The sequence below is a fragment of the Desmodus rotundus genome, chromosome 7, assembly GCF_022682495.2.
Source record: "Desmodus rotundus isolate HL8 chromosome 7, HLdesRot8A.1, whole genome shotgun sequence".
Lineage (NCBI taxonomy): Eukaryota > Metazoa > Chordata > Mammalia > Chiroptera > Phyllostomidae > Desmodus > Desmodus rotundus.
Genome location: NC_071393.1, coordinates 75,555,950 through 75,583,808, shown reverse-complemented (window position 1 = coordinate 75,583,808; position 27,859 = coordinate 75,555,950). Strand labels below are relative to the sequence as shown.

General features: G+C 49.3%; 1 protein-coding gene across 1 annotated transcript in view; it reads left to right on the top strand.

The window, feature by feature from the left end:
* EHD4 (EH domain containing 4) overlaps positions 1–27,859 on the top strand; it is a 69,772-nt gene that overhangs the window by 12,369 nt on the left and 29,544 nt on the right. Inside the window, exons 2-3 of the mRNA XM_024567446.4 lie at positions 5,226–5,402; positions 13,726–13,823. Of these exons, the coding sequence (XP_024423214.2) occupies positions 5,226–5,402; positions 13,726–13,823 (275 nt within the window). The remainder of the gene's footprint in view (positions 1–5,225; positions 5,403–13,725; positions 13,824–27,859) is intronic.

Genomic DNA, 27,859 nt, shown 5'->3' with positions numbered 1-27,859 from the left:
TTCCCATACACCAAAATGTTGCCAGTTGATCCCTGGATGGGGCACACGTGGGAGGTAACCGATCGATATTTCTCTCTCGCTTCCTCTCGCTCCCTCTACCCCCACTTTCCCTTCCTCTCTCTCTAAAATCAATAAATATATCCTTGGATGAGGATTAAAAAAAACAAAGCATCATTTCCACATTTCGGAAAAATCAGAATTGAGTGACCCTTCCTTTTCATTCTCTCTCCTAGTGAAACAGTGGGTCAAGTATTATAAGTAAACACACGTAAAACTGTCCAACACTTACTACAAACTGAAGTTATTTCAACTTATAGCCACATATATAAAAATAAGGAAATAAAACTGCTTCATCGCTGAACTCAAAAGTCTACTTTATTTCTTTCACATCGATGTGGTTTGAAGCCTCGTTAGTACCCAAAGGAATGAAATGATCAGTGGGGTCAGTTTAATGCACTTTAAAAGCTGCCCCAGGCCGTGGCAGTGGACTGGGCCCTCGGTGCACAGACTTGTGAAATCTCACTCACCATTACACTAGCTGTCCTCTGGATTTTGCTCACAGTACACCCCAAATATAGGTGCCATATTACTTTCTAGAGTTCTCACTTAATTACTGAATACCACGACCAAACCTGAGGTTTGTATATTTATTACTCACAGAACGCGTGCCTGCAAACACTCCTGTTGGACACCGACTCGGCTTCTCAGGCTCTGATTCCGGGCGGCGGTAGTGTTCTCACAGGACTAGTGAGAAATCCTATGTTCTAACCCGGTGGTCCCCAACCTTTTTGGCACCAGGAACCGGTTTCGTGGAAGACAACTTCTCCACGGATTGGAGTGGGGTGGGGGCAGACGGGGGGTAGAGCTCAGGTGGTAATGTGAGTGCCCTCCCCAGAGGGGGAGGAGGGGGCGTTGGGGAACCCTGTTCTAATTAACCACTTAATCTACTTGAGCTGTAGTTTTCTCAACTTTTAAGTGGGGATAAAAATAGTACTTACCACAGCAGGTGCTTAGGATGGAGTAAGTTTAAGAATGCACGCTCAGGGGAGACAAAAGCTGCAGCTAGAGGTTGGGAATAATGTGCCTCTTACAGTTTGATTGTTCATCCGTATTTTAGTCATTCTGAAGCCTGCCTTTGAGAAGATGGTGCTTGGGCGTGTTGAGGGGCTCTTCAGCTCCTGAAGATTCCTTCTTCTTGTCACAGTGACACTTTTTTTCTATGAAGTTAAAAAAAACAATTCTAGCCTGAGCAGTGGAAGAAAAAAGACACTGCCCACATACTCCCTTGCACAAAAGCAGCTCCTTGGGCCTCAGCTGAACCTGGCAGCCCGTGGGTCCAGGAGCCGTGAGGATGAAGCTGAACCACGCCCTTCAGCAGACAGGGCAAGGAGGTGCCGGGACTCCCGTCCTCCCACCACCCACTCCTCCCAGCCGCTTGGAATCCAAATGTCTGTCCCTTTTTACACTGATGGCTTGGCTCGAGTTCTGGGAGCAATCACCGCTGGAACTGGCAGTCTCTCTGAGAACACAGGAAAAGGAGAGCAAGGGGGAGCCAGGGACAAAAACCCCAGTCTAATGCACAGGATGCCTGTGCAGGGGCCGGCAGCTCTGAACCGTGGTGGGCTCTTTTCTGTTGGCTTCCTGTGGCCTCTTGTGCCTTTGAATTCTTGTTATCACAGATAACACCACAAAGTCCTTGGAACTCAGGGCTTTGAGAAAGCCTCTGAGGTGTCAAAAAAAGAGAAAAGTTTAAACACAATCGATTAGCCTCATGCGTGGGGCAGTGTGGAAGCCCAGTTTTGCACCTCACACCTCGGGATCTGCTCACACTCTCTTCTTTCAAGTTGCTGGTTTCGAACCTCATTTCACTTCATTCTCACTCGTCTGACGTCAGATCCTCTGTCTCACTGCGTGTGACGTGTGTGCCTGCCCAGCAGCGTGACGTAAGCGTAGTTCAGTTTCACTGTCACGTGTTGTAAAAACTCTTCTGGGCAGTCAGCGTAGCATACCAGATATTAACTCATGTATCTGACAGGTCCTAACTAGGGGACCAGAGGCCGGGGGTGTGGGGGACCCAAAGGCTGTGGGGCTGAGCCTAGAGCAAAAGACTCAACCCATGAGGGGAGAGCTCCAGGCTCCAGCCCTGCAGGGCCAGCAGCGAGGCTGACCAGCAGCAGGTCTCATTCCTGCCCCCGTCCTCAGTCTCTTCACATGTACAGACATGGGGTCGAACCAAATGACTCCTAACAGACTTCGAGGCTCGAAGTTCTGAGAGTGTGGAATGTGCCCTGCAGGAAATGACAGCCTATCAGAAGGGAGGAAATAGGCCCACCCATAACACCAATACTAAGTGTTCCATGAAGGTTTCACGAGAGACGGTGAGGTAGCAAGGGGGGAGGGGTGCGGTGATAAAAAAGGCCCTGGAGTGATCGGGGAGGGCTGCCCTGATGGAGGCAGTAAAGTGGCTTAAAGAGTGGGTAGGATAGGTAGTAGAAATCATGAGACATGTTTCCCCACCAGAAGGAGGAAGTGAAGTGAGGGAAGATGGAGGCAGGAATTTCAGGCCTAGAAGAGGCTGATCAAAAAGGAAAGAGCCCTGGCCAGGTTGCTCAGTTTTCCCATACACCAAAAGGTTGAGGGTTCGATTCCTGGTCAGGGCACATACCCGCGGGTTCAGTCTCTGGTTGGGGCGCATACAGGAGGCACCTGATCGATGTTTCTCTCTCCCATCTTTCTCTCTACCTCCTCCCTTCCTCTCTCTCTAAAATCAATAAACTTATCCTCAGGTGAGAGTTTAAAAAGAAAAAAAGCAAGGAAAGGTCCACTGTAGGGGAGGAGCAAGAGCCCAGACTGCAGGGGGTGGCTTGTGAGGGTCCCTGCGTGGAAGTGATCTGGGGAGGACCAGGCTGTTGGAGTGGTGCTTTAGAAAAAGAATCTGATCTTCAAGGGCAGGTGGGGGAGAGGGAGGCTGGGAGGTAGGAAGCATGGAGTGCCCAGAGCCTGAATCGGGTATGACGAGGAGGCAGAGCAGTGAGGGAGGGAGGCCAGAGCCTGGTGACCACTGGATGAGGGCACAGACACTGGTCCTGCACCTACTGTGTGCCGGACACTGTTAGATGTGGGGATAACGTGGTGAGCCACAGACAAGGGTCCTCTCTTTCAATATGTCCCTAACATCCTGCTACAGTCCCGTGCGAACAGTAACATGAGGATTTCAGATACTGACACATGCTGTGAGTAGGGAAATGAGAGAGAGGGGCAGGGGCATCGGACAGTTGGAGAGGCCGCTTCGTCAATGAGTACTTATCGACCACCTCAACCAAGTGCAGAGCTGGTTCCAAGCACACGGGAAGCATTAGTGAACAGGAGACAAAAGGCCCTACTTTCCTGTGGCTTACACTCTACCAGGGGAGGCAGGGAATAAATCATAAAATAATAAGTACATTTCATATGAGGATAAAGGGAATAGAGCTATGGGAAAAAGAACACAATTTTTTTCTAATGTTTTGTGTTATAGATAATGGGGCGTCTTCATGCAGAAATCTTTTTCATGCATCTAGGATTTTTCCTAAGGGTAGATTTCAAAAAGTGTAATTACCCCCATTTTAAAGGTTTTTAAAAAATTCCTCACCCAAAGATATGTTTTATCTTAGAGAGAGGGGAAAGGAGAGAGAAATATCGATGGGTTGCCCTCCGAACACTCCCGGATGGGAAATCAAACACGCATCCCAGGCACGTGCCTGGCCAGGATCGAACCCACATCCTTTTTGGTGTAAGGGACGACTCTCCAACCAACTGAGCCATACAGCCCAGGCCCTTACATCATGGAAAGGAGGGAATCTTGGGAGGGAGGGAGGGAAGGACTCTAAGTGGCTTCAGCTGAATGAAGTGCGGGTGGGGGTGAAGAGAGCTGTGTTAGGGCCCAACCAGTTCCCATGGAAAGTAGACTTGCCCCACCCAACATGTCACTGAACCAGGCCTATGCCCTGTCTCACATCGGTTGGTCTCCTCAGCCCACTGAATGAGAATCCTCAATGACATTTTCTAGGGCCACTGTATACAGTTGTGCAGGTTAAACCACATGAGGACCCCTGGGCAAAGGGACACGTTGGGGATAAAATCCAGCTAGAGTCCTCCTTGCTAAGCTCTGAATCCTGGCGCAGGGCTGTGCCTGCCTAGAAGAAAGGGCATCTTTTTCCATTTTGCACGAAGGGCCCTGGTGATATCTAGTCTGAGTTCCCCCTTTCATCTCCAACCTTATGGCAGCCTCTGTTGCTACTGAATTATTTGGAAATTGTCTTCCATGGCTATAGCCTCCAGGAGTCCGAGGGAACTGTAAGTACACAAGGTATGATGCGCCAGCCTGATATGCTGTCGGTGACAAGGAAGGAGATGGTTCATTATTTCATTCAGTACATGGAGTGTCCTCTGTGGGCAGGCACGGTGCTGGGTGCTGGGGATACGCGTCTGCCACAGACATGGGCCTGCCTGCGAGGAACAAAAGCGAAGAAGTATCTTACCCATGTGAGCACCAGGGTGGTCACAGGCACGAGTCCTGGGTCCCACAGTGGAGGTGGCCCTAACACACTTGAGGGACAGAAACACTCTCCTAAAGGAAGTGGGCCTGAGCAGGGTCTTGCAGGATACACAGGAGCTGGCTGGGAATGCTTCTCTGGGGTGGTGTCGGTTGCACCAATGGAACCGCAAACAAGAATTGCTGTGCTGAGCAAAGACCACTTTTAGAAGAAGGCCCAGTCAGTCTACAAGATGTCCGACCTTGTTCACTAGGCTTCTTACACTGGGGGGAAAAAATAGGTCTATAGATTTGAAGCTTTAAAAAACCAGCCCTGGCTGGTGTGGCTCAGTGCCAGCCTACAAACCAGAGGGTCACCAGTTTGATTCCCAGTTAGGGCACGTGCCTGGGTTGTGAGCTAAGTCCCCAGTTGGGGGCGCACGAGAGGCAACCAATCCATGTTTCTCTCCTTCTCTTTCTCCCTCCCTTCCCCTCTGTCTAAAATAAATAAATAAACTCTTAAAAAAATAAAATAACTCTTTTTAAAAAATCATTATTAGCAAAAGGGTCAATCATTCTCCTTTTATGGGGGGTATATTTCCAGATTTTGACACGATTTTGTTAAGAATTGGTAGGCCCAGGAGGCATGCTTTGTTTCTCGACATCTCAGACTCGTTGGACGGCACGCTAAGCTGCTCTCTCCCCCTCCCAGGTACTTACTGGAGCAAGATTTCCCTGGCATGAGGATTGGTCCGGAGCCCACCACTGACTCCTTCATCGCCGTGATGTACGGGGAGACCGAGGGCAGCACCCCAGGGAATGCTTTGGTCGTGGACCCCAAAAAGCCATTTCGGAAACTTAGTCGCTTTGGAAATGCTTTCCTGAATCGGTAAGGACCAGCAGATTGCCGTCTTTGCTCAGGTCATTTAAAACTTTTCTTTGAATTCTTTCCAACTACATGTGAAGGCTCAGGAACAGCAAAACACAGCATGTCTGTTCTAGAAGAGAGACGTTATAGAGAATGTGCTTATGGTATTCAAATATTTGAAAGATTTTCATAGGAAATGATCACTGGCTTCAAAGGGCAGAGCTAAGGCCTTGATTGGACATTATAAAGCTACACAGTACAAGGAATAAATTTCTAGAAGTTTGACCTGCACAGAAAAGGTTCAAGTTGCCTTGTGAGTGTGAGCTCCCGGTCGCTGGCAATGTTACTTGTGGCTGGATGCCAGCGCCCAGGCCTAGAGTGCCAAGGCCTCCTGTGCATAGCTTAGCCCAAAGGACCCCTGAGGTCTGCCAGACCCCCAGGTTTAGTCTGTTGAGTTTTGCAGAAGAGGTCACCTCACCTCCCTGGCTGCCCCTTATGCCTCTCGCCCCCATGCTTTCAGCTGTTTCCTTTTTATTACAGTGGAGCAGGGGAAATAGAGCCAAAACAACACACACACAAGTTAATTTTCACCATAGGCATGATTTTATAGATGTGAAGTTGTAGGATAGCTGAAGCCGTGTCTCCTTTGGAGATGCGTTCCACATGTGCTGTCCCGTAACCTTTCCCCAGGGCTCCCAACGACACGGGGGCGGGGGGCGGTGAGGGCAGAGAGCACACCAGCAGGTCCTCCCGTGTGCCGCTCTGCGCTTTCACGTGTGGTCTGCTCTGACCTCCCTCCCCGTCCTCCTCTTTGCCCCTCCTAGCCTTTGAGTCTGCTGCTGTGGACTGGTTGGTTTGAGGCCGAGGGCTGTGGGAGGTTCAGGGGCAGGGTGGGGTCATCTAAACCCCATTAGGAGAGATGGGACTAGAGCTGACAGACAAGAGACTTGAACTGTACTTCTCCTTTCTAGATTTTTTTAAAGAAATGAGTGTATCCTCCCAGCTGACTGCTGTCGTCCCAAAGGCTGAGGCATGTCATTGCACAACTCCAGGGGGCACCGTTCACAAGGGCTGTGGGACGGACGATGTGCCTGGGTGCGTGCACAGCTCTGCCCACGGTGGCCCAGGCAACCTCCACAGGTGCCTTCTGGAAAACCCTGAACTCTCTATAAAGGTCCATACTCTCCTCTAAAGGCTTTTTTATGCTCCGATTGCAGATCAAAGAAATCATCCAAGTGGCAGGGAGGGAGCTTGGCAGTAGGGTAAATAGACCAGTGCTGATGATGCACATGGAGCCACAGAGAAATTTCATCTTGTTGCTGACAGTGATTTGCAGTTCATTCCTCAACTCCAGAGCATCATGGGTTGGCACCAGAGCATCTCCTGGTGGGAGAAGTAGGGGTTGATTGAGCCCAGGTAGGGGAACCACATAGGGTCTCTCAGGAAGGAATGGGAAAGAGTGGCCCACACTTGAGGGGAAGTGGGACAAGAAGCTCCCCCAGTAGGCCCTCCCAGGAAGCCGTGGTCACGGGACAGGCAGGAGCCAGGCTTCCTGTCCCCAGACTGGCCCTGAAAGGAAGTGCGGGGCACAGCACCCTTCTTTGTGGAAGGCAGCCTGGAGTCCTGTGGTTTCGTTACCACGGCCCTTAGACTTACTCTCTTTTTGCCTGACAGAGGCTTGAAGAAGAAATGAGCTGGGCCTTTTTTCAAGTTCTCATTTTGTGAAGTCCATATTCACAAGGGACGAACCAGGAAGAGTGGCTTTTGGCTTGTTTAATTTTGACAGGTGATTTACTTTCCCAACAGGCTTTTTTTTTTTTTTTTCCAAATCCCAAACATTTAGTAGATGAGTATGAAAACGAAGCATTTAGGAAAGATTTTGAATGGCAAAGTTCATTATCTCAGGATTGAAAACTTGCTGAAAGTCCATGCATTATATAATCAAGTGTTGTTAACTGAATTCAGAATACATAGAAAGAAATAATAGCAAATAATTATATGGCATTTACTATATCAGATACTGTTCTAACTGTGTATTAGCTCTAAACCCTCACAGAAACCTGTGACTAGGCGGTACTATCATGCCCCATACAGAGAGGAGGAACAGCTGCGTGGAGAGGTGATTTAACTTCCACAGCATCACTCAGCTAAGTGGCAGCGCTGGGATTAGAACCCAGGCCGTCTGGCCAGCGTCCTGCTAGTGACAACTGTCCTGAGCTGCCCAATGATATCATGTTTAGACTAAGAACAATTGCTTCCTTCCCCCCATCTAACTTCTAACGCTGTTCTTATTGTAGCCCACCATGACGAAAATGCTGTTGTTTCACCCCAGGACTTATGTAGCGTCAGTTAGTGTCGGGCACTCAAATGTGTGTGTGTAATTCTAGCATCCTTGTGGGAACATCAGCAGGTTCCCTCCAAAGGCAGGCAAACTTATTTTGACATATCATACTTTCTGGGAATGAGGTCAAAATGCAATACTTAATAGAAAAGAGAATTGTGTGCCTGCTGTGGAGAACTCCCATCCCCCACTGAGCACCTGTGTCACCCATGGGGTAGGTTCCGCTGCCCTGACCCCTCTTCACAGGGTGTTGGCTCAGGCATCTGCCTGAGCAGCCTCTTTAAAAGCATTTCTCCCTTCCCAAGGTGGTACCAGATGGCACCTTGAGGGTGCCACCCGTGCCAAAGCATTAAGCAAACCAGTGGATCCTGAGTTTCAATCCTAAGAAAGTAACAGAGTCTACAGTGCATTTTTAAAAGATTTATTGTATTCTTATTTGAGAGAGTAACAGAAACATCAATTGGCTGCCTCCCCGATGTACCCCAACTGGGGATCGAACCCACAACTCAGGTGTGTGCTCTGACGAGGAATCGAACCCATGATCCCTTGGTCACAGAATGATGCTCCAACCAACCAAGCCACACAGGCCAGGGCTACAGTGCATTTTTGGGAAATGAAGATAAATTCCCCAAAAGGCAGCTTCACCTCGTAGAAATCCCATACTGGAACAACAAAAGCAGGCGTAGAGTCTGGAACAAAAAGAGTTCCGTGGGAACGACTTTAACGCGGCCTTCTGCAGCTTCATCGTGCTGCTGCACGTCCGTGAGGAATTCTGCAGGCGGGCCTGTGTCGGAGTCGCCCCACGGGAACGTGGTTGTTGAGGTTTCAAAGTCTGTCGTCAGGAGAGAGTTCCACGTCACAGAGGAAGAAACGGACGTCCCAACAGCACCCCAGGCCGTGAGCCCTGGGAGGCAGACGCCGGTATGCTGTGGGCAGTTCGACAGGGTCAGGGATTGGCATCTGGCGTCTCTCCCTCCAGTCTGCTTTTGAATTGGATATGATGCTTTTCCCTTAATCTACTTTTCCAAAAATGTTAGTCTTTTTTTCAAATTCAGAAAACTACAGACACTGTTTTTAGCTTAGCATAAAGTGTAATGTTAAACTGTAGTCTTCCACAAAAGAAACTCTTGATTTCATTTACTTCTTTATTGCCTCACTTTCTTTAAAAAATAATGACTTTAACCATTGGCCTTAGGGATTAAATTCTGAGACTTCCTTTTAAACTGAAGGAATCTGAACAGTACTCTTAGTGTGCCTGTCACCTTAGCCAGGCCTGAGGAAGGTGATGATAAAAAACATACTGTCTTACCCTGGTATAATAATTTAGCAATAATAGAACACATATGTGTGTTTTTGGACTTACACTCTGCTACCTCTGTGTTTGTAGTTAAATGAGGCTTCATAAAATAGATGTTTTTTAGGTTATGAATATTACATTGTCATTTGGTATCATTGGGAATTTTTTAAAAATTGACTTAATCCAAGGATCCAGCATCAGTCCAGACACATGCTGGCTCCGTCAGCTACTTCAGCTGCAGAGACTAAGGGAAATGGGCTCCTGCCAAGAATCATTCTTGATTCACCATCAAAATCTTTCATCTGAGTCATTAATTGTTTTGTGTGTGTGCTATGCTTATCCATAATAAACTCTGAAGCTCTTCCCCTCAGTCTGTCACCTCGGGATTGTGGTGGCCCCTGGGTCATGACACCGTTGTTCTTTCTGGGCAGCTGCCTGTCCAGTGCTGGTCCTGACCAGCTTTCCCGCCAGGGCTCAGGCAGGCCTCCCAGCACCGGTGCTGACGGGCACATGGCGCCCGGCCTCCTGCTTCCCCCAGGACAGTGAGGCTTCCTTTACAGAAGGACACGTTGAGGTTGAACCACATGAGATTGCCAGTACTCACCCATCTTTTACTTGTGAAAGTGGTGATTCTGTAGGTCTGACGGTAACCTTGGGCTTTTTATAGTGTAGACTTATTCTTTTTTAAGATTTTATTTATTTTTAGACAGAGGGGAAGGGAGAGAGAAAGAGAGGGAGAGAAACATCAATGTGTGGTTGCCTCCTACTCACCCTTCACTGGGGACCTGGCCTGCAACCCAGGCATGTGTCCTGACTGGTAATCGAACCCGCGACCCTCTGGTTCTCAGGCCAGTGCTCAATCCAGTGAGCCACACCAGCCAGGGCTATAGTGTGGATTTAAAATAACCTCCTGGGCAGTGGAAGGTTAGATCTGCCATATGTGGTAGGGCCATATAAAATTATTATAGGTTAGTTGTCAAAGTCTTTTTGTGTGTTGTATAGTATTTACTATATAAATTGGAAATCGTGTGATCTCTGGGGTCTAACTCTTATCAGTAAAGTGAGCAGGTAAAGGAGATGCTTTTAAACAGCTCCATACTCTCTCCATTGAGGCTTAGGTACTTGAACCTGATGACAACCTGGGAGTCCCCAGAATTGCCCAGAGACCGACAGGAGGTCACAGGGTGGGTGAGCAAGGAAGATGGCCAGAGCCTGGGTCTTCTCCCTCCCGTTTGCTGCCCTCCCACCCCAACGGGGCTGAGAAGTCACCTGCAGGCCTCTGGGCGGGGAGTTCAGGACTGCGGCATGTCACTCTTTTCTTCCAGGATGCTGCCTTCGGTGTGGCACAGGTACACAGCTGTGGTTCAAACGCATGGAATGGTAGGAGCAGCCTAGTCATTGAGAACCTGGGCTTTGGAGTCAGAACGGTTAGGTTAGCATCCCAGCAGCTCGTCACTTACCAGCCTTGGGACACAGCAAGCAGTGGCCTGTGATTCCTCTGTGGCCCAGTCTCTGCAAAATAATACCAAGCCCTTACTTTTGAGGCTGTGGTGAGGACTGAGTGAGTTAGCTAACTAGATATCACTACATTGTTTGGGAATCAAAAGCAGGGTTAAGGTGACGCCTGGTTCTTTTAAAATGTTGATCTGTGAATTGGGGTGTCAGTGTTTAGAGGCAGTTTTAGGAACCCTAACCCTCTCACCCCCTGTTGTTCTGTTCCATTGGGCCCCCAGCCTCTGGGCCCCCAGCCGCTGGCCTCAGGCCTTACAACCCAGACCATTCCTTTACCTACTGGCTCCCTGCCACCTCTGAGCCTGCCTTTGTTGTGGGGCCTCAGGTAACGGGGGTCCAAAGTAGGGCTTGGCCCTCTCCTGCCCTCCTTTCATCAGAAAATAAAATGTATGGGGTCAGCCCTGGGTGAGGGAGACCCTTTATAAAAGCTTATCTGAGACTCCCGGGCTTGACTAGCACGAGGCTGCATATTGCATGTGAAATGTAGGAGGCAAGGCGCGGACATACTTCTGTTAGTCACTCCAGGAAGGAGGAGGAAATCCATCCTGGGACGGCGAGTCGGCTTGGAAATGTGTCAGCAGACACACAAAAGCCTGACCACGGCTGGCTGACCTACCCAACCAATAACCTTGCTTTTTATCTTCCTTTCTTAGAGCCTAAAACTAAGACAGCTTCAACAGCATTGCATTGGGGCTTTTTTCTGATTACAGTTATTTAAGAAAATGTGTGTAGCTCTAACCCCAAGGGGTCTGACAGCCGCCTTGTGCTCTGTGTTCCCCACCCCAGCCCTGTCAGCTTATGCGTTCTTCTCTGCACACAGTCCCAGCCACTGCAGAGCTCCCTTTGCTTCCCCTTCCCCCTCTCCCCCCTTCCTCCTCTTCCCCTCCCTCCTTGAATTAGAATGTTAGTCTCCTCCTCATCCCTGTCTCCCCTCTCGCTAGTCTTTCTTCTCCTCCTTTTATCGGCAGTCCCCACCCCCAACCCCTGCCCACCTTCCTGTGCCCCCGCCTGCTCCCTTGTTTATCGTGTGGTAACCTCACCACATCTGGCTGCATCTGGTTTCCTGGCTCGGACGCTTAGCCCTGCCAATGTGTCAGGAGCCATAGGAGTGGTGAAACGTTGTCACTTTGCACAAGAGGGAGTGGACAGTTTATAGATTTTTTTAAATCCCTTTGTTAACTTTACAATAGAATCCAGGGGTTTTGTGTTTCGAAAATGTTGATATTAAGTGGTTTTGCAAAAAGGTCAGCCTCTCCCAGGAACGCTTTTTATATATGTGCAGTTTTTTCAGATTGCCAAGTGTCTCCAGGCATCTGATAGAACGGACGGGACTGTGATAAGAGCCCAAATCACATTGACTAGAATGGTCGTCTGCTGCAGATGTGCTCAGAACTCCACTCCAGCCCCAATTCTGGGGACTTGAACGTGGTGTGGTTTTATTCTGTGAGCTCACAGAGAGTGCTCGGTGGTCCCTGTGGGAGCACTTCGCTCTCACAGGTCTCTCCAAGTGGTGGGCAGTGGGATGTACGAAAATGTGGAGGGGACAGGAGGGGCTTCTCTTAAATTAACTTGTCCCTTTATTTTCACGTTATGATGTTTTTAACTTTATCAGTTGAGTTCTACGCAGCTGACATCGGAACTATTAGGCTGCGTCCTCAGGCCAGCCATGTGTTAGTCAAGATGTCATAACTGCTTTGTGCTTCAACTTTTCTAGCTATAAAACGATCGTAATGTCTTTTCTACATCATCCTGAGCTGACTTGAAAATCTAGGGTATGAGAAACTTGTCCTGAGCACCTTCAAAAAAGGTTGTCTTGAAAGGTCAGTGGTTAGAGCAAAAGCTCAGGGCTGCCCCCCAGCCCCTGCCCTGCCCGCTGGGCTGTACGCAGTGCGCCACGAAGGCGGGGCTGGCCGCCCTGTCCTGCATTCCCAGCATATTTACCTTCTGAGTTATCCCACCAGTTCCACTGAATGGAAGAATTGAGCTTTCACCAAGGGTTTTCAAGCTTTCTGCCCACACAGATAGAGAAGTTAGCGTTGACAATATAGGAAAAGGAGGGGCTTCCTTTTCCTATACGGTTTCCACCTTAAAACATACACAGTGCCTAAAAAAGACCCACCTCAGGCTCTGCTGCCAGAGGGAAAGCCTTTCCCTCTGTTCCTCTAGAGTTAGACAGTAGTAGAGCTAAAAAGACTCACCAGCTCCTGGCCCAGGTGTCTGCATTTACCTGTAAGGAAACTGAGGCCTGGAGTGGGGAGGTCCTTGTCCAGGGTCCCACAACAATTTGCTGGCAAAGGCTGAACTGAATCTGACCCATCTGCCGATCAGCAGGCCACAGCTTTGTTCCTCTCCCCTCTACCTCTGTGAGGCCCACACCGGGGCAGTGGACCAGAACCACAGGAGGGAGAGCAGAAGGAGAAGGAGGGGAAGCCATGGACATGGAAGGAGGCTTGGAGAAGCTTGGCCAGGGCCCTCCCCGACCCTGCCCCTTTATCCAGTTATAGAGCACCCCTAGGACTCAGAAGCACCTGGAGGATTTGGGGGGTTGCCCAGTGGTGCCTGCTGTACCCTGAGCCTGAAGCCATAGCAAGTGCCAGGCTGGATGCTGAGTTCTTAGGGCATCCCACAGTGAAAACAGGCCCCTGTACCTCCGAGGTCACTTTAGGGATTGGGCAGGGGCTGGCAGGGAGCTCGAGATGCTCCAGTCCAATGGGGTATTGACCCTGAAGGAGGCATGGGAGCCCCCGGGTGGAGAAGTCCGGGTCACTTGGCCCAGGAGCAGCATAAAGGAGGTGCAGGTAAGGCTGGCAGGCTCTGGGGTCAGGCTGACCTGGGTTTAAGGCCCAGCTCTGAGTGACCCTGAGCAGGTTACTTAACCTCTCAGAGGTTAACAATAGTTTCTTCGTATGAGGTTAACGTGAGGAGCAAATGAGATGATGTAAAATACCTGAGTGTTCAGTAAATGTTAGCAAAAACCACAATGAACAGTAAGGAGCTGGTGGCAGTTAGCAGCAGGTGCCAGGGCCCCTCTCATACCTGCCCCATGCACGTCAGCACCAGTGGAGATCCCACTGATCCCCTGCAAGCCCCCGCTGTACAGCAGACCACATCGGTAGCCCGGAAAGGCAAGGAGCTTCGTCATTAAAACACTCTACAATGCAGCTTCTGACCCCACTGTGATCCCTTTCTTCCAGATTCATGTGCTCCCAGCTGCCTAATCAGGTCCTGAAGAGCATCAGCATCATCGACAGCCCTGGCATCCTGTCAGGGGAGAAGCAGCGCATCAGCCGAGGTCAGTGCCCACCTCGCCTCACCCCTCACCCTGTGTTGGCCAAGGCGCTCTCTGCTGCTGGCAGCAGATTTCTGTCCCTGTCAGGTTCTCTCTGGGCTCCAGGACACCCCCGGCACCCCTGGGCAGGGCCAGGGTCCAGAGCTGAAGGGGCCCCAAGAAATAACCAAGAAGTCTAGCTAACCATTCACTTGGACACATATGCCAAAAAAATAAAGGAGGCAAACTAATGACAACAAGGGAGAGGGGCTTCCCAGCTGGTCTTCCTCCCTCCCGTGATGGCACATAATCCACCCAGTTGCCTCCTCAGCATCCTTCCATCAAGTAAGCGTTTACTTACTTGGCACCAGACGCTGAACCACATGGGCACTGACGGTGCAGCAAAAACAGGTGCAGCTTCTGCCCTTGAGGAGCTTCTGTTCTGTGAGGGAAGAAGACAGACATTGACAGACATTAGTCAAGTTTTCATGGAAATAAATGGGAAATGAGAGTTGGCATAAGCACTCTAAGAAGGGGGCCGTATCTACGGTACAAGGGACCTGGCCTGGCTGTGGGGTGTCGGGAAAGGCTCCCCAGAGGATGTCCACTTGAGCCAGAACCCGCAGGATGACCAGGAACTACCTAGGGGCAGCCCAGGCAGGAAGGAGAGGTTGATTGACTGTAAGGTATTCAGGGGGGACTGAAGGTTATGAAATTCTTGTGAGGAACAGTGACTCTGCGTGTCTTTAGCCTTCAGGAAATAGTAGCTGGCTTAGGCGGTAACTGTTTCCAGACCCTTGCTCTGTGGTGAAACAGATGGGTTTGCTCTCGCTCTCACCCCCTTGGAGAAAAGGGACATCTGGGACAAACCAGAGGACACAGTTTACTTGGAGAAAGGAAATTCCTGGCCGGAGGGCACCGTGATGGATTCGTGTGGTCAGAGACAGGTCAAGTCCCTTCACCCTGGCCCTTGAAACAAAAGAGAGTTCCCCCAGGCTTTGCTGAGAGGGAGAGGGTGGAGCAGATGAATCGCTGCCGTCACTTTTCACTGACAGCTCTTCATCACCCCTGAACAGCAAGAACAGCACTATGTTGAGAGTGCTGGCGTGCCAAGGTTGAGCAGTGAGCTGTCTGGGGTCACGGCCATGAGCTGTGGTCACGCAATGAACTCCCTCAGTGCTCCTGGAACAGAAGTGTAGTTACAGAGGCCACAAGAGCTAGAAGGCAAGGGCCCCATGACAGGGCAAATAAAGGGCCTCCTTGGTCTGTGCACCCTCAGAGCGTTTCAGAGATGCTGACTGCAGGCCCGCACCAGCTCGGTCAGGGACTCGCGGCCATTCGGCTGCCCGGGGGCCGCCGAGAACATTGCACTTACCGAGAAAGTCAAGTCAATACTATTCTGTTCTCATAAATACCTTTGTTTACTTTATTTTCTGTTATAAAAGTAATGTTTATTGTAAGGGACTCAAACAATGAGTAGGCTGCACAAAAATCTCCCTGTGTCACAAATAGCAATTAACGGTTTTCTCTGGCCCCTTAGACCTCTTGTACGCGCATCATCTTTAATAGACGTGTGAGCGCTATGCACGTTTTCTGCAACTCGGTTTTTGCCCAGCAGTCTATCACAGACATCGTTTCATGCCAGCATATTTAAATTATTTTATTCCATTTAACAGCTGCTTAGGCTCCATCAAAGGAACATAACATAGTTTATTTAACTAATTTGTGGATATTGTGATGGTCAATATCTTTTCTGTAAATAGTGCTACAGACGTCTTTTTTCGTAGCTTTCCACCTCTGTGCCAATAGATTTTTTATTTTATTTTTTTTTTAGAGAGGGAAAGGGAAGGAGAAAGAGGGGGAGAAACATCAATGTGTGGTTGCCTCTCGCACATGCCCCACTGGGGACCTGGCCCACAACCCAGGCACGTGCCTTGACTGGGAATCTAACCGGCGACTCTTTGGTTCGCAGCCCATGCTCAATCCACTGAGCCACGCCAGCCAGGGCTCCAATAGATTGTTTTTAAAGAGCCAGCCTAGGACCATTAACTTGTCCCAATGAAAGTTACTCTACAGGTAAGATGTTTTCTTTTAAAAGGAAAATAAGCAAGCCCATGTTCCACAGCTTTTCCGAGCTGCCATGTTCTACCACTTGTACACGTCTGACCAAAGAATGCTGGAGAAATGTGTGGCCCTGGTAATAAATCTGTCTTTTACCTCTATGTTTTAAGACCTCTAGATTGCAGCTTCTCCCGTATCCATTTCTTTTCATTGGTTGGCCTTTGGCCAGCTCTAGTCACCCTTATCCTCCAGGGGTTCTCCTTTGCTTAGTAATTATAAGTGTCTTTCAAATTGTAGCTCCTTTCCAGGGTGTAGCATGGATGATGCCGTCAGGATGCCTTGGAGATCAGTTCCTTTCAACACTTTATAATAATCTGACTCATGTCCTGGTCAGACTTACTGTGGCGTGTACTTACTCACATCCTATGCACAGAAATAGCCCGTATGGTTCCAGCCAGTCGGCTGGTCCCCGCCGCCCTGACAGACGTAGCAGCTGGTGAGGCAGGACTGAGGCTGCAAGCAGTGACAGCGCTGCGCAGGGCGCCAGGGCCGCCACTCCGAAGTGCTCTCCCGTGTTTGGGTGCGGTTGGTGGTTGGAGGTACTCTGCCGGCAGTTCCAACACATTCGCCCCGAAGAATATGCGCTGTTTTAAAGCAAACTATTTGCTTTGAGCTATTTCAAACAGTGCACATTTTCACACACGCTCGATCTCCTTGCGTCCCTCGGCTTCCTGAATCACTGCACCACCTTTGTCAGGCGTTTATGTCCACATGGGACGAGGGAGGAGGTGCAAAACATTTGAAACACCTGTATTGACTTAATCAGCAAAGCTGCGCCTCCCTTCCGGGTGCTTAGTCTGTGAAAGAGGAAGGATGCAGCTGCTGTGCCTTCCTCTTGTCCCTTCATGCAGTCGACGAGTTAACCCTCAATGGGCAGTCTCACCACGTGGTCCCCTACACATCCAAGGCCTCTCCTTGGACTGCGTGTCCAGCATGGTCCCGTGGTGGTTGGTGTGAGAACAGCCACCGTGTACTAAGCCTTTGCTGTGTGTCTACACTGTGCTCATCATTTAGGATTTGTGTCTAAGTTACACACAATCATGGTAAGACAGGAGCTGAGCCCTGGCCAAGGCAACGCCCTTCGCCTTCACTCCCCCTGGAAAGCAGAGCCTTCCAAGGATCATGAGAATTCTTTCCCCAGCTGCTGAGCAGATGGGTGACAGAACTTGACATCTGGGGAGGGGACATCTGTTGACAAGGTGCCACTTTCGGAGAACAGGCTCAGAGGATGAGTGCTTCAGGCAGTTGCTGAAGGCTGAGCTGCAGTGCGGGCCCAGCCCACCCTATATCCCTAGAGCCGTGCAGCTGGGGCTCAGGGCATGCTGGTGCATGGCGCAGCTGCAGGAGGGGTGCGGGGGCGTGGTGACTGCTGAGCAGGGCCCAGGAGGACTTGCTGTCTGCTCCACACCCACAGTTCTCCCCATTGGTGTGGGACAAGACAGGTGGCAGGGGGAGTGGTGGAGCATTGTGCTGCTTTGCTGGGGGTCAAGTGGGGAAAGAGAGACCTGAACTGGATGGGAGCTGGCATTACATCATCACAGGCAGCCCTCAGGAACCTCCAGGGCATTGCCCAGGTGTCCCAGAGCTCTGAGGACCAGGTGGCCTAGTGAGGGTGTATGTCCAGGAAGGAGTGCTGATGCCTAAGTAGGGAAAGCAAAAATGAGACTGAACCTGGGCTCAGTCACGTGCCTCACCTCACCTGTGGCTCATTTTTCCTGTTCAGGCTTCTCTCTCATGACATAAGGCTGGTTCCTTTATATTCTGTGCTGAGTAGAGGGGGCCATGTGATTTCAAGGAGGACGTGGTGTTTCACAGACATTACCCTTCTCCAGGCCAAAGTTACAGGTGACAAGAAGAAACACTTCCCAGGACCAACAGCTTGTCGGATAAAAGGTAGAGGTGTCTTCACTGCTTAAGCTCTTCTCCCTATAGGCCCTTTTCATTATAAGTCAATGAATAGAACCGAGAAGATAGTGAAAAATAAAAGGGCAGAAAACGCATGGCTAGTAAAAACAAAAATCTGTGTGAACTTTTGACTTTTCGAAAACAGGTGTAAGTGCTGGACTTTAGCAAGAGCTCCTGAGAGAGGCCTGAGATGCCTGCCGAGTACCCGCGGAACAAGGAAGCTCAGGCCTTACCTGGGAGGTATTATAGATAAGGGAAGGAGTAACAGTTAGGTAAAGGGGGGTGTGGTGCGGCAGCACTGTCCTCTCCCTCGTTCCAGCACCGTGCAGTTACAGATACGGCTCTGGACAGTCCCAGCTTTTCAGCAGCACCCCAGAGCTTTTCTCTCATCTGCACTAATCAGCCTGTGAACCCCGAATCACACAAACTGCTTTCCTCGGTCCAGTCAGGGGCTGCAGTCCCTGAACGCTGTGCCATGTAGTACGGGGAGTGCGTGGACAATAGAGTTTGAACTTCCTGGGTTCCAGCCACTTACCAACCATGTGGCCTTGAAAAAGTTGTTAGTCTTCTCTATAAAATGAGGGTAATAGTACCTACCACATAATGTTGTTATAACTGAGCTAAACATAGGACACAGAAAATAATGCCCAGCCTAGCACATAGGAAGTGCTCAGTAAATATTAGCTGTGATTATCTTCATTATCTCCTTATATTGGTGGTGTTATTGTAGAAGCCCAGAGCATTTTCAAAGGCTGAATTTAATTAGCCTTTATATTGGCTTACATTGGTTGCTGTCTCATAGAGTCTCTGTCTCATAGAGTTGGGGAAATTTTTGTGAGGTTATTTAAAATGTGAAGTTTGTTGTTCAGGGACTGAAAATGCTATTTTTGGATGTGTTTCTACCTTTTTTCCACATTATCTTGGTCGTTTTATTGATGATTTGCTTTTCAATTTTGAAATCATCTCACAGGAAGTAGAAAAGAGATAACATCTACTTGATTATTCAGTTTAAAAAATATTTCTGAAAAATAATTTTAAAATAGCAGTGTGGTGCTTGTGAGCACGTATGTGCCATCTTTTGGGCACTTCTTTATGTTAGAAGTGATGGTATAAAGAGCAGTGGGGAATGTTAGCGGCGTGCTAGGGGCTATTCGCTCAACACACAGATATGCTGATTATCTGCCAAGTGCCAAGCGCTGTCCTGAGTGCCAGGATTCAGAAGGAGTGAGACACAGGCCCTGGCCAGGGTGGTCACGTGCTGCCGGTGCGGTTGGACCTGCAAACAAGCCCTCTGACCCTGTGTGTTAGTAGAAGTTCTGATCAAGAAGCACAGCGAACAAAGCGACTTCACCAGCCTCCAGGCAGGACGGGGGGGGGGGGGGGGGGGGGGGGGGGGACGGGACGGGGTAGGAGGTGGGCAGAGTCAGCAAAGCTACTAAGAGAAAGGGCTGTTCTTTCCCTATTTTTTTTATTTGCATTTTCTCTCTCTCTTTTTTTTAAACAATTCAGTGAATTGGGGGCGGGGCGGTATTTACAGAGTTATGCAGCCCTTGCCACAATTTTAGAACATTTTCATCACTCCAAAAAGAAAATTTGTATTCATCAGCGATCACTACCCATTCTCTGTCTCCCCCGAGACCCTGGCAACTACTCTTGTACTTTCTGTCTCTGTGGGTTGACTCTTCTGGACACTTCATGCAAGCGGAATCATTCAACACGTGGCCTTTGTGTCCAGCTTCCTCCACGGAGGAGTGTGTGTCAGTATTTCACTCCACTTTATGGTTGAATAGCCATCGTATGGCTCTCCCGCATTTTACTTCTTCATTAGTTGATGGATATTTTGTTTGTTTCCACCCCTTGGGCTATTCTGAATAATGCTGCTGTAATCATTCATGTACAAGTTTTTGTAAAAACCTATGGTTTTAATGCTCTTGGATATAAATATAAGAGCAGAATTGCTGGATCACATGGTAACTCAATATTTAATATTTTAAGGAACTGCCAGACTGTTTTCCAAAGCGACTCCATTGTTCTACCTTTCCACGAAAAGTGCGTGGGGGTGCAGCTTCTCCCCACCCTCACCAGCACTGCCGTTTGATGAGGGCCACGTGAGCAGGTGCGCAGCGGGATTTTTGTCAGGGTTTGGGTTGGCATTTCTCTGGCAACTGATGACCAACCTCTTTTCAAGGACTTCATTGGCCATGTGTAACTTCTTTGGATAAATGTGTTTGCAGATCTTTTGCCCATTTTTAATTGGATTATTTGTCTTTTAATGGTTGAATTTTAACATTCTTTATACCATATACTAGTCAAATATATGATTTGCAAATATTTTGTCTTATTTTCTAGGTGGCCTTTCACTTTCTTTATAGTGTTGTCTGAAGCACTAAAAGTTTTAGTTTAAATGATGTCTAATTTATCTACTTTAATTTTTGTCACTTGTGCTTTTGGCCTAAACCAAGCTCATGAAAATTTAGTCCTGTATTTTTTCTAAGACGTTTATAGTGTTAGCACTTACATAATTGTTTTAGGTGGTGTGAGGTTAGGGTCCAACTCGATCCTTTTCGTGTGTGAGTCCAGCTGCCCCGCACTGCTTGTTGAAAAGACAATCCAGGTGGCCCCCAAACAACATGGGAGGCGGGGCCCTGACTCTGTGGGCAGTCAAAACTCTGCGTGAACCTTTGACTTTTCAAAAACTTAACTACTAATAGCCTACTATTGACCGGAAGCCTTACCAATAACATAACAGTCAATTAGCACTCATTTCGTATGTTATTATGCCTTATATGCTGTATTTTTGCAATACAGCAACTAGAGGAAAGAAAATCACAGTCCCAGTACTGTGTGTCTATTGAAAACAACCTCCATGTACCTGGACCCCCACAGTTCGAGCCCATGTCATTCAAGGGTCACTTCAACTTTCACCATTGAATCATCTCGGCCCCTTTGCTAAAAATCAATCAGCTATACACACGGAGGTCTATTTCTAGACTCTGAGCTCTGTGTCATTGATCTATATGTCTGACCTGATGAAGCGCATCTTCTGGTCAGAGCCTCCAGGTAAATGTGGGCATTCAGACAGTGCAATGATGAAGTGAAAGTCCCACAGCCCCTGCCTGCTGCATGTCAGGGAAAGACGACTGTGGCTGCCCTTGCGGCCGTCATCCTGTCCCAGAGGCAGAAACAGGTGCGAGAACCAGGGACACTGCAAGGTCAGGGCTCTTCGGAGGAGGCCGAATCGCGCTTGAGGCTGGCGCTTGGGTGTGTGGCAGGTGAGCGCACATGTCAGGAGACTGGCTTTTGTCCTAAAGGCTGGAAGGGGCACTGAGGGGTGCGAGGGAGCAGATGACATGGTAGAGAAGTCTGCAGAATAAAACATACGTCTGCAGGCTTGGTGGATTATGAAGCCATTTTTATATTTAGAGCTTGAGCTGAATGACTTGTCTCTGAGCTTTGTTTGAAGTTGGCAGCAATAGAAGAGTGTCCGTCATAGGGGCTGGGGCCGACCGCTGATGATTCGTGGTCAGATCCTGTTTCTGGCCACCTCCAAGGCCAGTCTGAAGTTGGGCTGTGAGGTCCTGGCCATCACTCGCTTCCTTGGCTGCCAGCAGGAAATCCTGGCTTCTTTTTGTTTGGGGGAAGTTTGCTGACAAACACGTTCAGGCTCCTTTTCCGCCGGTGCCCGGGAAATTCCACACACAAGTGTTGCTGCTTCTGCCCCTAATGTGAGCATGTCATTACCGTGACTCAGAATGGCATTTGCCAAGCCCCAGCAGCTGTTTCTCATTACTGGTAATATTTTTAAATGTATACTCAATCATGAGAAATGAATGATCTCTTCGGCCCAAACTCTAAACCTACCTAGACTCTTAAATGAAAAATGAAATTTGGGGGAAGCTGAGAGAAGGTCCCTTCTCTTACTTTCCATATAGACCAGCTCATGATCACAAAACATTTCACAGGCAGTCCTGGCTGTGTGGCTCAGTGGACTGAGTGCCGGCCTTCGAACCAAAGGTACTCAGGTTTGATTCCCAGTCAGGGTATATGTCTGGGGTGCAGGCTAGGTGTGCAAGAGGCAACCATACATTGATGTTTCTCTCCCTCTCCTCCTCCCTTCCCCTCTGTCTAAAAGTAAATAAGTAAAATCTTTTAAAAACATTTCACAGACATTGGGATACAGAGATTAATCAGAAAAAGGTTCGCTCCTTACTCTTTGGAGTAATGATAGCTAATACTTAGTGCATTGTTGAGTGCGTTCCATATGTTTTAGCTCATTTGCTCTTCACCAAGGCTTTTTGAGATAGGAACTATTATCCCATTTTATGGGAGAGAAGACTGAGACACAAAGGGTAAGTAATGCGCCCCCAGTCCTACAGCCAGTGCGGCAGCTGGTCTCAAAAGCTGCCCGCTGCTCCCAACGTAGCCACCACTGTGAACCACGCCTCCCAGTAGTCGTGCCCTGGCGTAGCCTCCTCCCCTTGAATCTGGGCTGGCCTCCTGACTCATTATTTGATCAGTAGAATTCAGCAGAAGTGAGTCTTTACAACTCCCCAAGCTTAAATCGTAAGAAGCCCTGAAGGTTCCCCCTGGATCTCTCGGCATGTTTGTTCTGGGGAAGCCAACCGCCATCTAAAAAGTCCAGCTGCCCTGAGGCCACCATACTGCGAGGGAAGCCCACGCTAGTCTCACGGAGAGGCACAAGGCTCGGGCAGCCTCCACCTGGTCCAGGTAACCGAGCTGAGACGGGAGGGAAGAAGTCATTGTGGATGCCCAGCTCTGCAGAGCCTTGGGTGGCTCCAGCCCCCACCACCGTCCACCTATCACCTCATGACAGACCCTAGTCGAGAACCACCCCACCAGCCCAGTCAGCCCTCAGACCAGAGAAGACAGTAAGTTGTTTAAGCCACTAAGTTTTAAGGTGGCTGATAACCAAGGCAACTAGTAAGCAGCTGAGTGGGATTCAAACCAAACATCCTGGTTCCAGAGCACGTGCTGTTAACCACAAGAGACACACGCCAGGGCTGCACCCCACCAGCCCTCCACACCCCCCCCAGACACACACACGCACGCACACACTCACACAGAAGGCAGCACTGGGGAAGGGTACTACTGTGTGGGGCAAGTTTCCATATAATTGATGCTTTTCCCCTACGAATCCCAAAACTTTGGGGGAGAGGGGTTCTTTAGCAGTTTTTTATGGTAATCTTTGGGAAAGACAGTACTTGCTGTCCTGCATTCTCGTTCAAAGGGGCGTGGGAAGGGAGGGGAAGAGGCTGCTTACATTGAGTGTCTGCCATACACCACACTCTGCCAGGTGCCTCCCAGTCCATTTCTTCAGCACATACTGTGTCAGGTACCAGGTGCTTTAGTTTTAACAGCAGCCAAACAGGCCCTGCCTCTGCCTCCTGGGTGTACACTGGGGGCCAGTGGGTGGGCCCGAATGCAAGTTGAAACAGACTTGAAGGCAGCAATAGTTCAGTCCCACATCAGGGGCGTGACTACTTTATTATTATTATTTTTTAGCCCTTACCCAGGGATATGTTTATTGATTTTAGAGAGAGTGGGGGAAACATCAGTGTGACAGAGAAACGTCGATCAGCTGCTCCCTGTACACGCCCCCACCGGGGATGACAGCCGCAGCCCAGGCATGCGCCCTGACCGCCATCGAAGCCCGCAGCCTTGTGGTGTAATGGACGGCGCTCCAACGAACCCAGCCACCCGGCCAGGGCAGGCATTCCTACTTCAGATGCCCCCACTAGCCCCCACTTCACTGTGGGACCCCTGGTTTATACTTTTATAAAGTGAGGAAATGCTCCTTCCCAGAGTTGTTAGAAGAGAAACAGTGTGTATAAACCGTTGAGCACAGAGTCCTGTGAATTCCTGGCGGTGATGATGGTCTTTGTTCATGGGATGGATCGGGGGTGGTCCTGGCGTAGACTGACCAGGATCAGCCAAGTTTTCAGAGTTTCCCCGGGAAGGCAGATGGAGGCCGAGTGCTGAGGGTCAGGCAGACGGCGATTTGGCTCTTCCAGGGACCCCCAAAATGAGGGCGGGGGTAAAGGGACAACTCGGACCTGACAGCAGAGCTGTGCAAAGACGGCCAGGAGAGCGCAGGCACGGGCTGGAGTTGGGGGAGCCCGCTGAAGAGAGTGGCCCAGAGGCGGCGTTCCCTGTGGCCGGGGCCCCGGCTCCTGTCACGTTTCCAGTCCTTTTTGCCAACATCCTCTTTCTTGTTTTGGGGGATATTTCTCACATGTGCCATGACAGTTTCCTCAAGAAACATCCAGTTCGCCTGGATTCTTTTAGTCTCTTTCTCAAACCCACCTCCTGTTTGAATCCAAATCACGATGCAAAGCACAAGTCAGACCACTGATTCGGCATTTCACCTTTCTCGGGAGTTCCTCCGGAGTACCACTGCTTTGCGTGAGTGTGTGTGTGCGCTTGGGACAGAAATATCCAAGTTACACAGTGTTAGACGGTGAAGAGCATCTGTCCCGCCCATGCCCCTCGGGCTCCCTCCCAGAGTAAATCTGTCAGTCAGCAGCCCCCAGGCTCCCTCCCAGAGTGGGGCGACCCTCTGCACCCGTCCCTGCACCGAGATGTCTCCACGGAGCAGTGAATCTCGGAGCACGTCCATGTCAGGACTGCAGAGCTCCCCGCTTCTTATCCCATCATGTGGGTGTGCCAACATTTATATCTGCTGCCCTTTGGATGGGTGACATTCTGGCTGTTTCTAATCTTCTGCTGTCACAAACACTGCCACAGTGCATGTAGACAGTTTTGCACAGTAACGTGCAAATGTTACTATAAGATACACTCCTCGTAGTGGAATTGCTGGATCAAAGGAACTGTGATCTTTTCCTGTGCAGCGGATGCCAACGTGCCCTCTCTGAAAGACGCGTGCATTTACACTCCCCCCACACGTCCGTCCCCACTCAGGGCATTGCCAATTTTGTCCCCTTTGTCTTTGCGTTATATTTGCTTTATCTGCTGGGTGAATGGCATCTCATTATCATTCTAATTTTCATTTCTCATTATTTGTGTGGTTGAGCATCTTTTGATACTGACAAATCTTCTCAAAGTATTTCCTTTCTGGAGGTATTTGGCCATGTTGAAATACTGTTGGTAACTACGTGGACTTTTATTTAGTAAAATAAGTGAGTCATTTCTTTTTAATAAGGAACCCAGTATGGACTCCATGGTCCCCGCTGACTTGATCTGTCTTTCCATCCATGACATGAACCCAGAAATAACTGTCTCTGAGTAATGGTTTGGCTTTAGGAGCAAGTTAGCTGGTCAGTTAGTTGCCGGAGCTGGACTTCATGGCTGGCTGCTGTCCAGATGTCCACACAACACTCCTGCAACCCTGCAGACGGTTAAAAAAGGAGGAACAGGGCCGGGGCAGGGTGGGGGGGTGGTCAAGGTCAGGGGCACTTCCATGCCTCTGTTGATCCCAAAGTTGTCATCCTCTTGGTTTAACGTTTCTCCTTAGAAAATTGTGGCTTGAATAAACATTGTCTTTTTGCCCTTCTGAACCACAAAATGACAAGATGCATTGAGGTCCTGTTTGTAAATATTTGGCCTCGTTGCACCCGGGTGGAGTCCGTATACCTTTGGCATTTTGCCTCAAGAAAATCCACAGCAAGTACAAACTGACTGATTTATAGACATATTGTCTGAACCTCTCTTGCCTGCGGTACACAAAGCCCACTTGAAAATGAGGAATGGGAAATTTCCGTGTGCGTGACACTTGATTCCTGGATTCTGTTAATTATAGTAATAGAAGGTTGGCTCTAATGACCTCTTAAGCATCCTTGAAAGTCTCAAATTCCGACTTTTCATCTGGTCATTTCTTTCAGCACAGAGTTGTTTAGAATTGAATGACAAGTAAATTAAACCTCAGGGCAAATAACTGTCCCCATGGAAACTGAAGGACCTTCCGACCAGCCCAGAGTGTCATAGCACGTGAGTCCAGTGGAATGAACGTAATAAAAAGAAACTTGCTACTGGATAATTTTATCATTTAGATTCAGTCATTGAGTGTTTCTGCGGCCACTTAAACGGTTTTGCATTCTTACTCTGGTACTATAACTGGTCGATACCTACTATACAGACATAAAATTGAGCTTCCTGAAAAAATGACTTTTTATTTTAGAAAAGCTTAATGTTCAGAACCACCATGTGTAGCTTTCATTTAAGGTCTGGAAAGCATCCTACTGCCCGTCTGGCCTGTCGGATAGATGTGGAAACTAAGGCCCAGCGCAGTGAAGTGGCTGAGCCAGGACGTGGGGGTTTTTCTTGGTAGACTTTCCCCAGCTTCTGTCTCCAGCAGAGAGCCTAAAATGCCTTGTGGTGTTGCTGTCTGTTTCTAGGGCTCAGTTCTCTTTACATGGATCTGCTTCTTAACCTAATTTTTAATCTGAGATGGAAAATGAGACATGAAACCCAGTTTCCCCTTTTACTGAATCACGTAAGCAGAGGCAACAGCGTTCATCGGCCTAAATGCTCGAGGAGAGCCTTTCTCTGGTCCCTGTCTGTGGCGTGGTGCGAAGCGGGGACACGTGGGGCCTTCAGGGTCCCACGGCCCCACCTGCCTCGTCCTTATCTTCACAACATCCTCCAGAGGAAGGAGAGCCAGGCTGTGAGGCCAGCTTGTTTATTTTAGGAGCAAACAGGCACAGAAAAACTAATTCTCAGACTAAATTCCAAAGGGAGGAGGAGTGAGGAGAGGAGATGGAGGATAAACTCCGAGCCCCTCCCAGGACAGGTTTGGTCCTAGCTTCTGTTTACATTGTGGTGTGCTCAGCGGGCAAACCCCCTTCAGGCCAGGCACAGTGAGGCAGGGAACTCTATAACAGCAAGGATTATTTGTACCCAATTACATTCTCCACAAACTGGCCATTGCCTTGGGCGAGCAGACACTGAACCTCTGCAAAAAGGAATGAGCTCAGGCCACCTGTGCAGAGGTGGAGGCCACGGTGCGTGTCCTCTCTGGGCAGCCTTGTGGTCTGGGTGGGTGGGTGTAGTATCAGCCCCCTCCCAGCCTGCCCGGCCGTGTCTGGTCAGCTGGGAGGAAGAGGGTGGCAGCTAGAGAAGCGAGGGTCCACAGGAGCTAAGTGTCTGTGACTGGTTTTCACACAGCTTATTCCCGTTGTTCCGACAAGCACAGCTGCCAGGGGCTGCCCCTGCCCCCCCCCCCGGGGGTTGTGTGGTGGCAAAGACTCTACTTCACACTCGGGGTTTCTTGAGGTGGCCCCAGGCTGAAAAGCGCCAGAATCCCAGCCCTTACCCCTGTGAACACCGCCTCAGTACTGTTAGCCCAGCCGCATATGGACCAACGATTTTTACAATATGCTCATTGTTCCTTATTACAAAAATAGTACGTATTCATTTGGAACACTGAGGAAAACTACTTTTAAAAAACAGATCGAGCCCTGGCTGGTGTGGCTCAGTGGATTGGGCACAGGCTGAGAACCAAAGGGTCGCTGGTTTGATCCCCAGTCGGGGCACAGGCCTGGGTTGTGGGCCAGGTCCCCAGGGGCCACGTTAGAGGCAACCACACACTGATGTTTCTCTCCCTCTCTTTCTCCCTCCTTTCCCCTCTCTCTAAAAATAAATAAAATCTTTAAAAAAAAATAAATTTTAAAAATAAATAAATAAATAAAGATCAAAAAAGACAAAAATAAAAGTGATCTCCAGCCCCAACCGTTCTGGTGCACGTAAGGCACAGTCAGTGAATAAACCGCAGGCTCTGGGAGGAGGGTCCCTGGCTTTGAATCCTGGCTCCCCTGGGAGGTCGCCGTGTGCCCTTGGGTAAGTTCTTTAACCTCTCTGAGTCTCTGTATCCTTGCCTGCGAAACAGGGATAATAATAGTACCTGACTCGTGGGGTCATTGTGAGGACTGCAGGCGATTCTGCTGACAGAAAGCCCTCGGAGCAGCCTGGGACGCTGACAGAGCCCAGTAAATGTTTGCTGCCAGCACTTACTTTAGCTTTTATTCCATACCGCCCCCAGTAACCTTCTCAGAAACAGC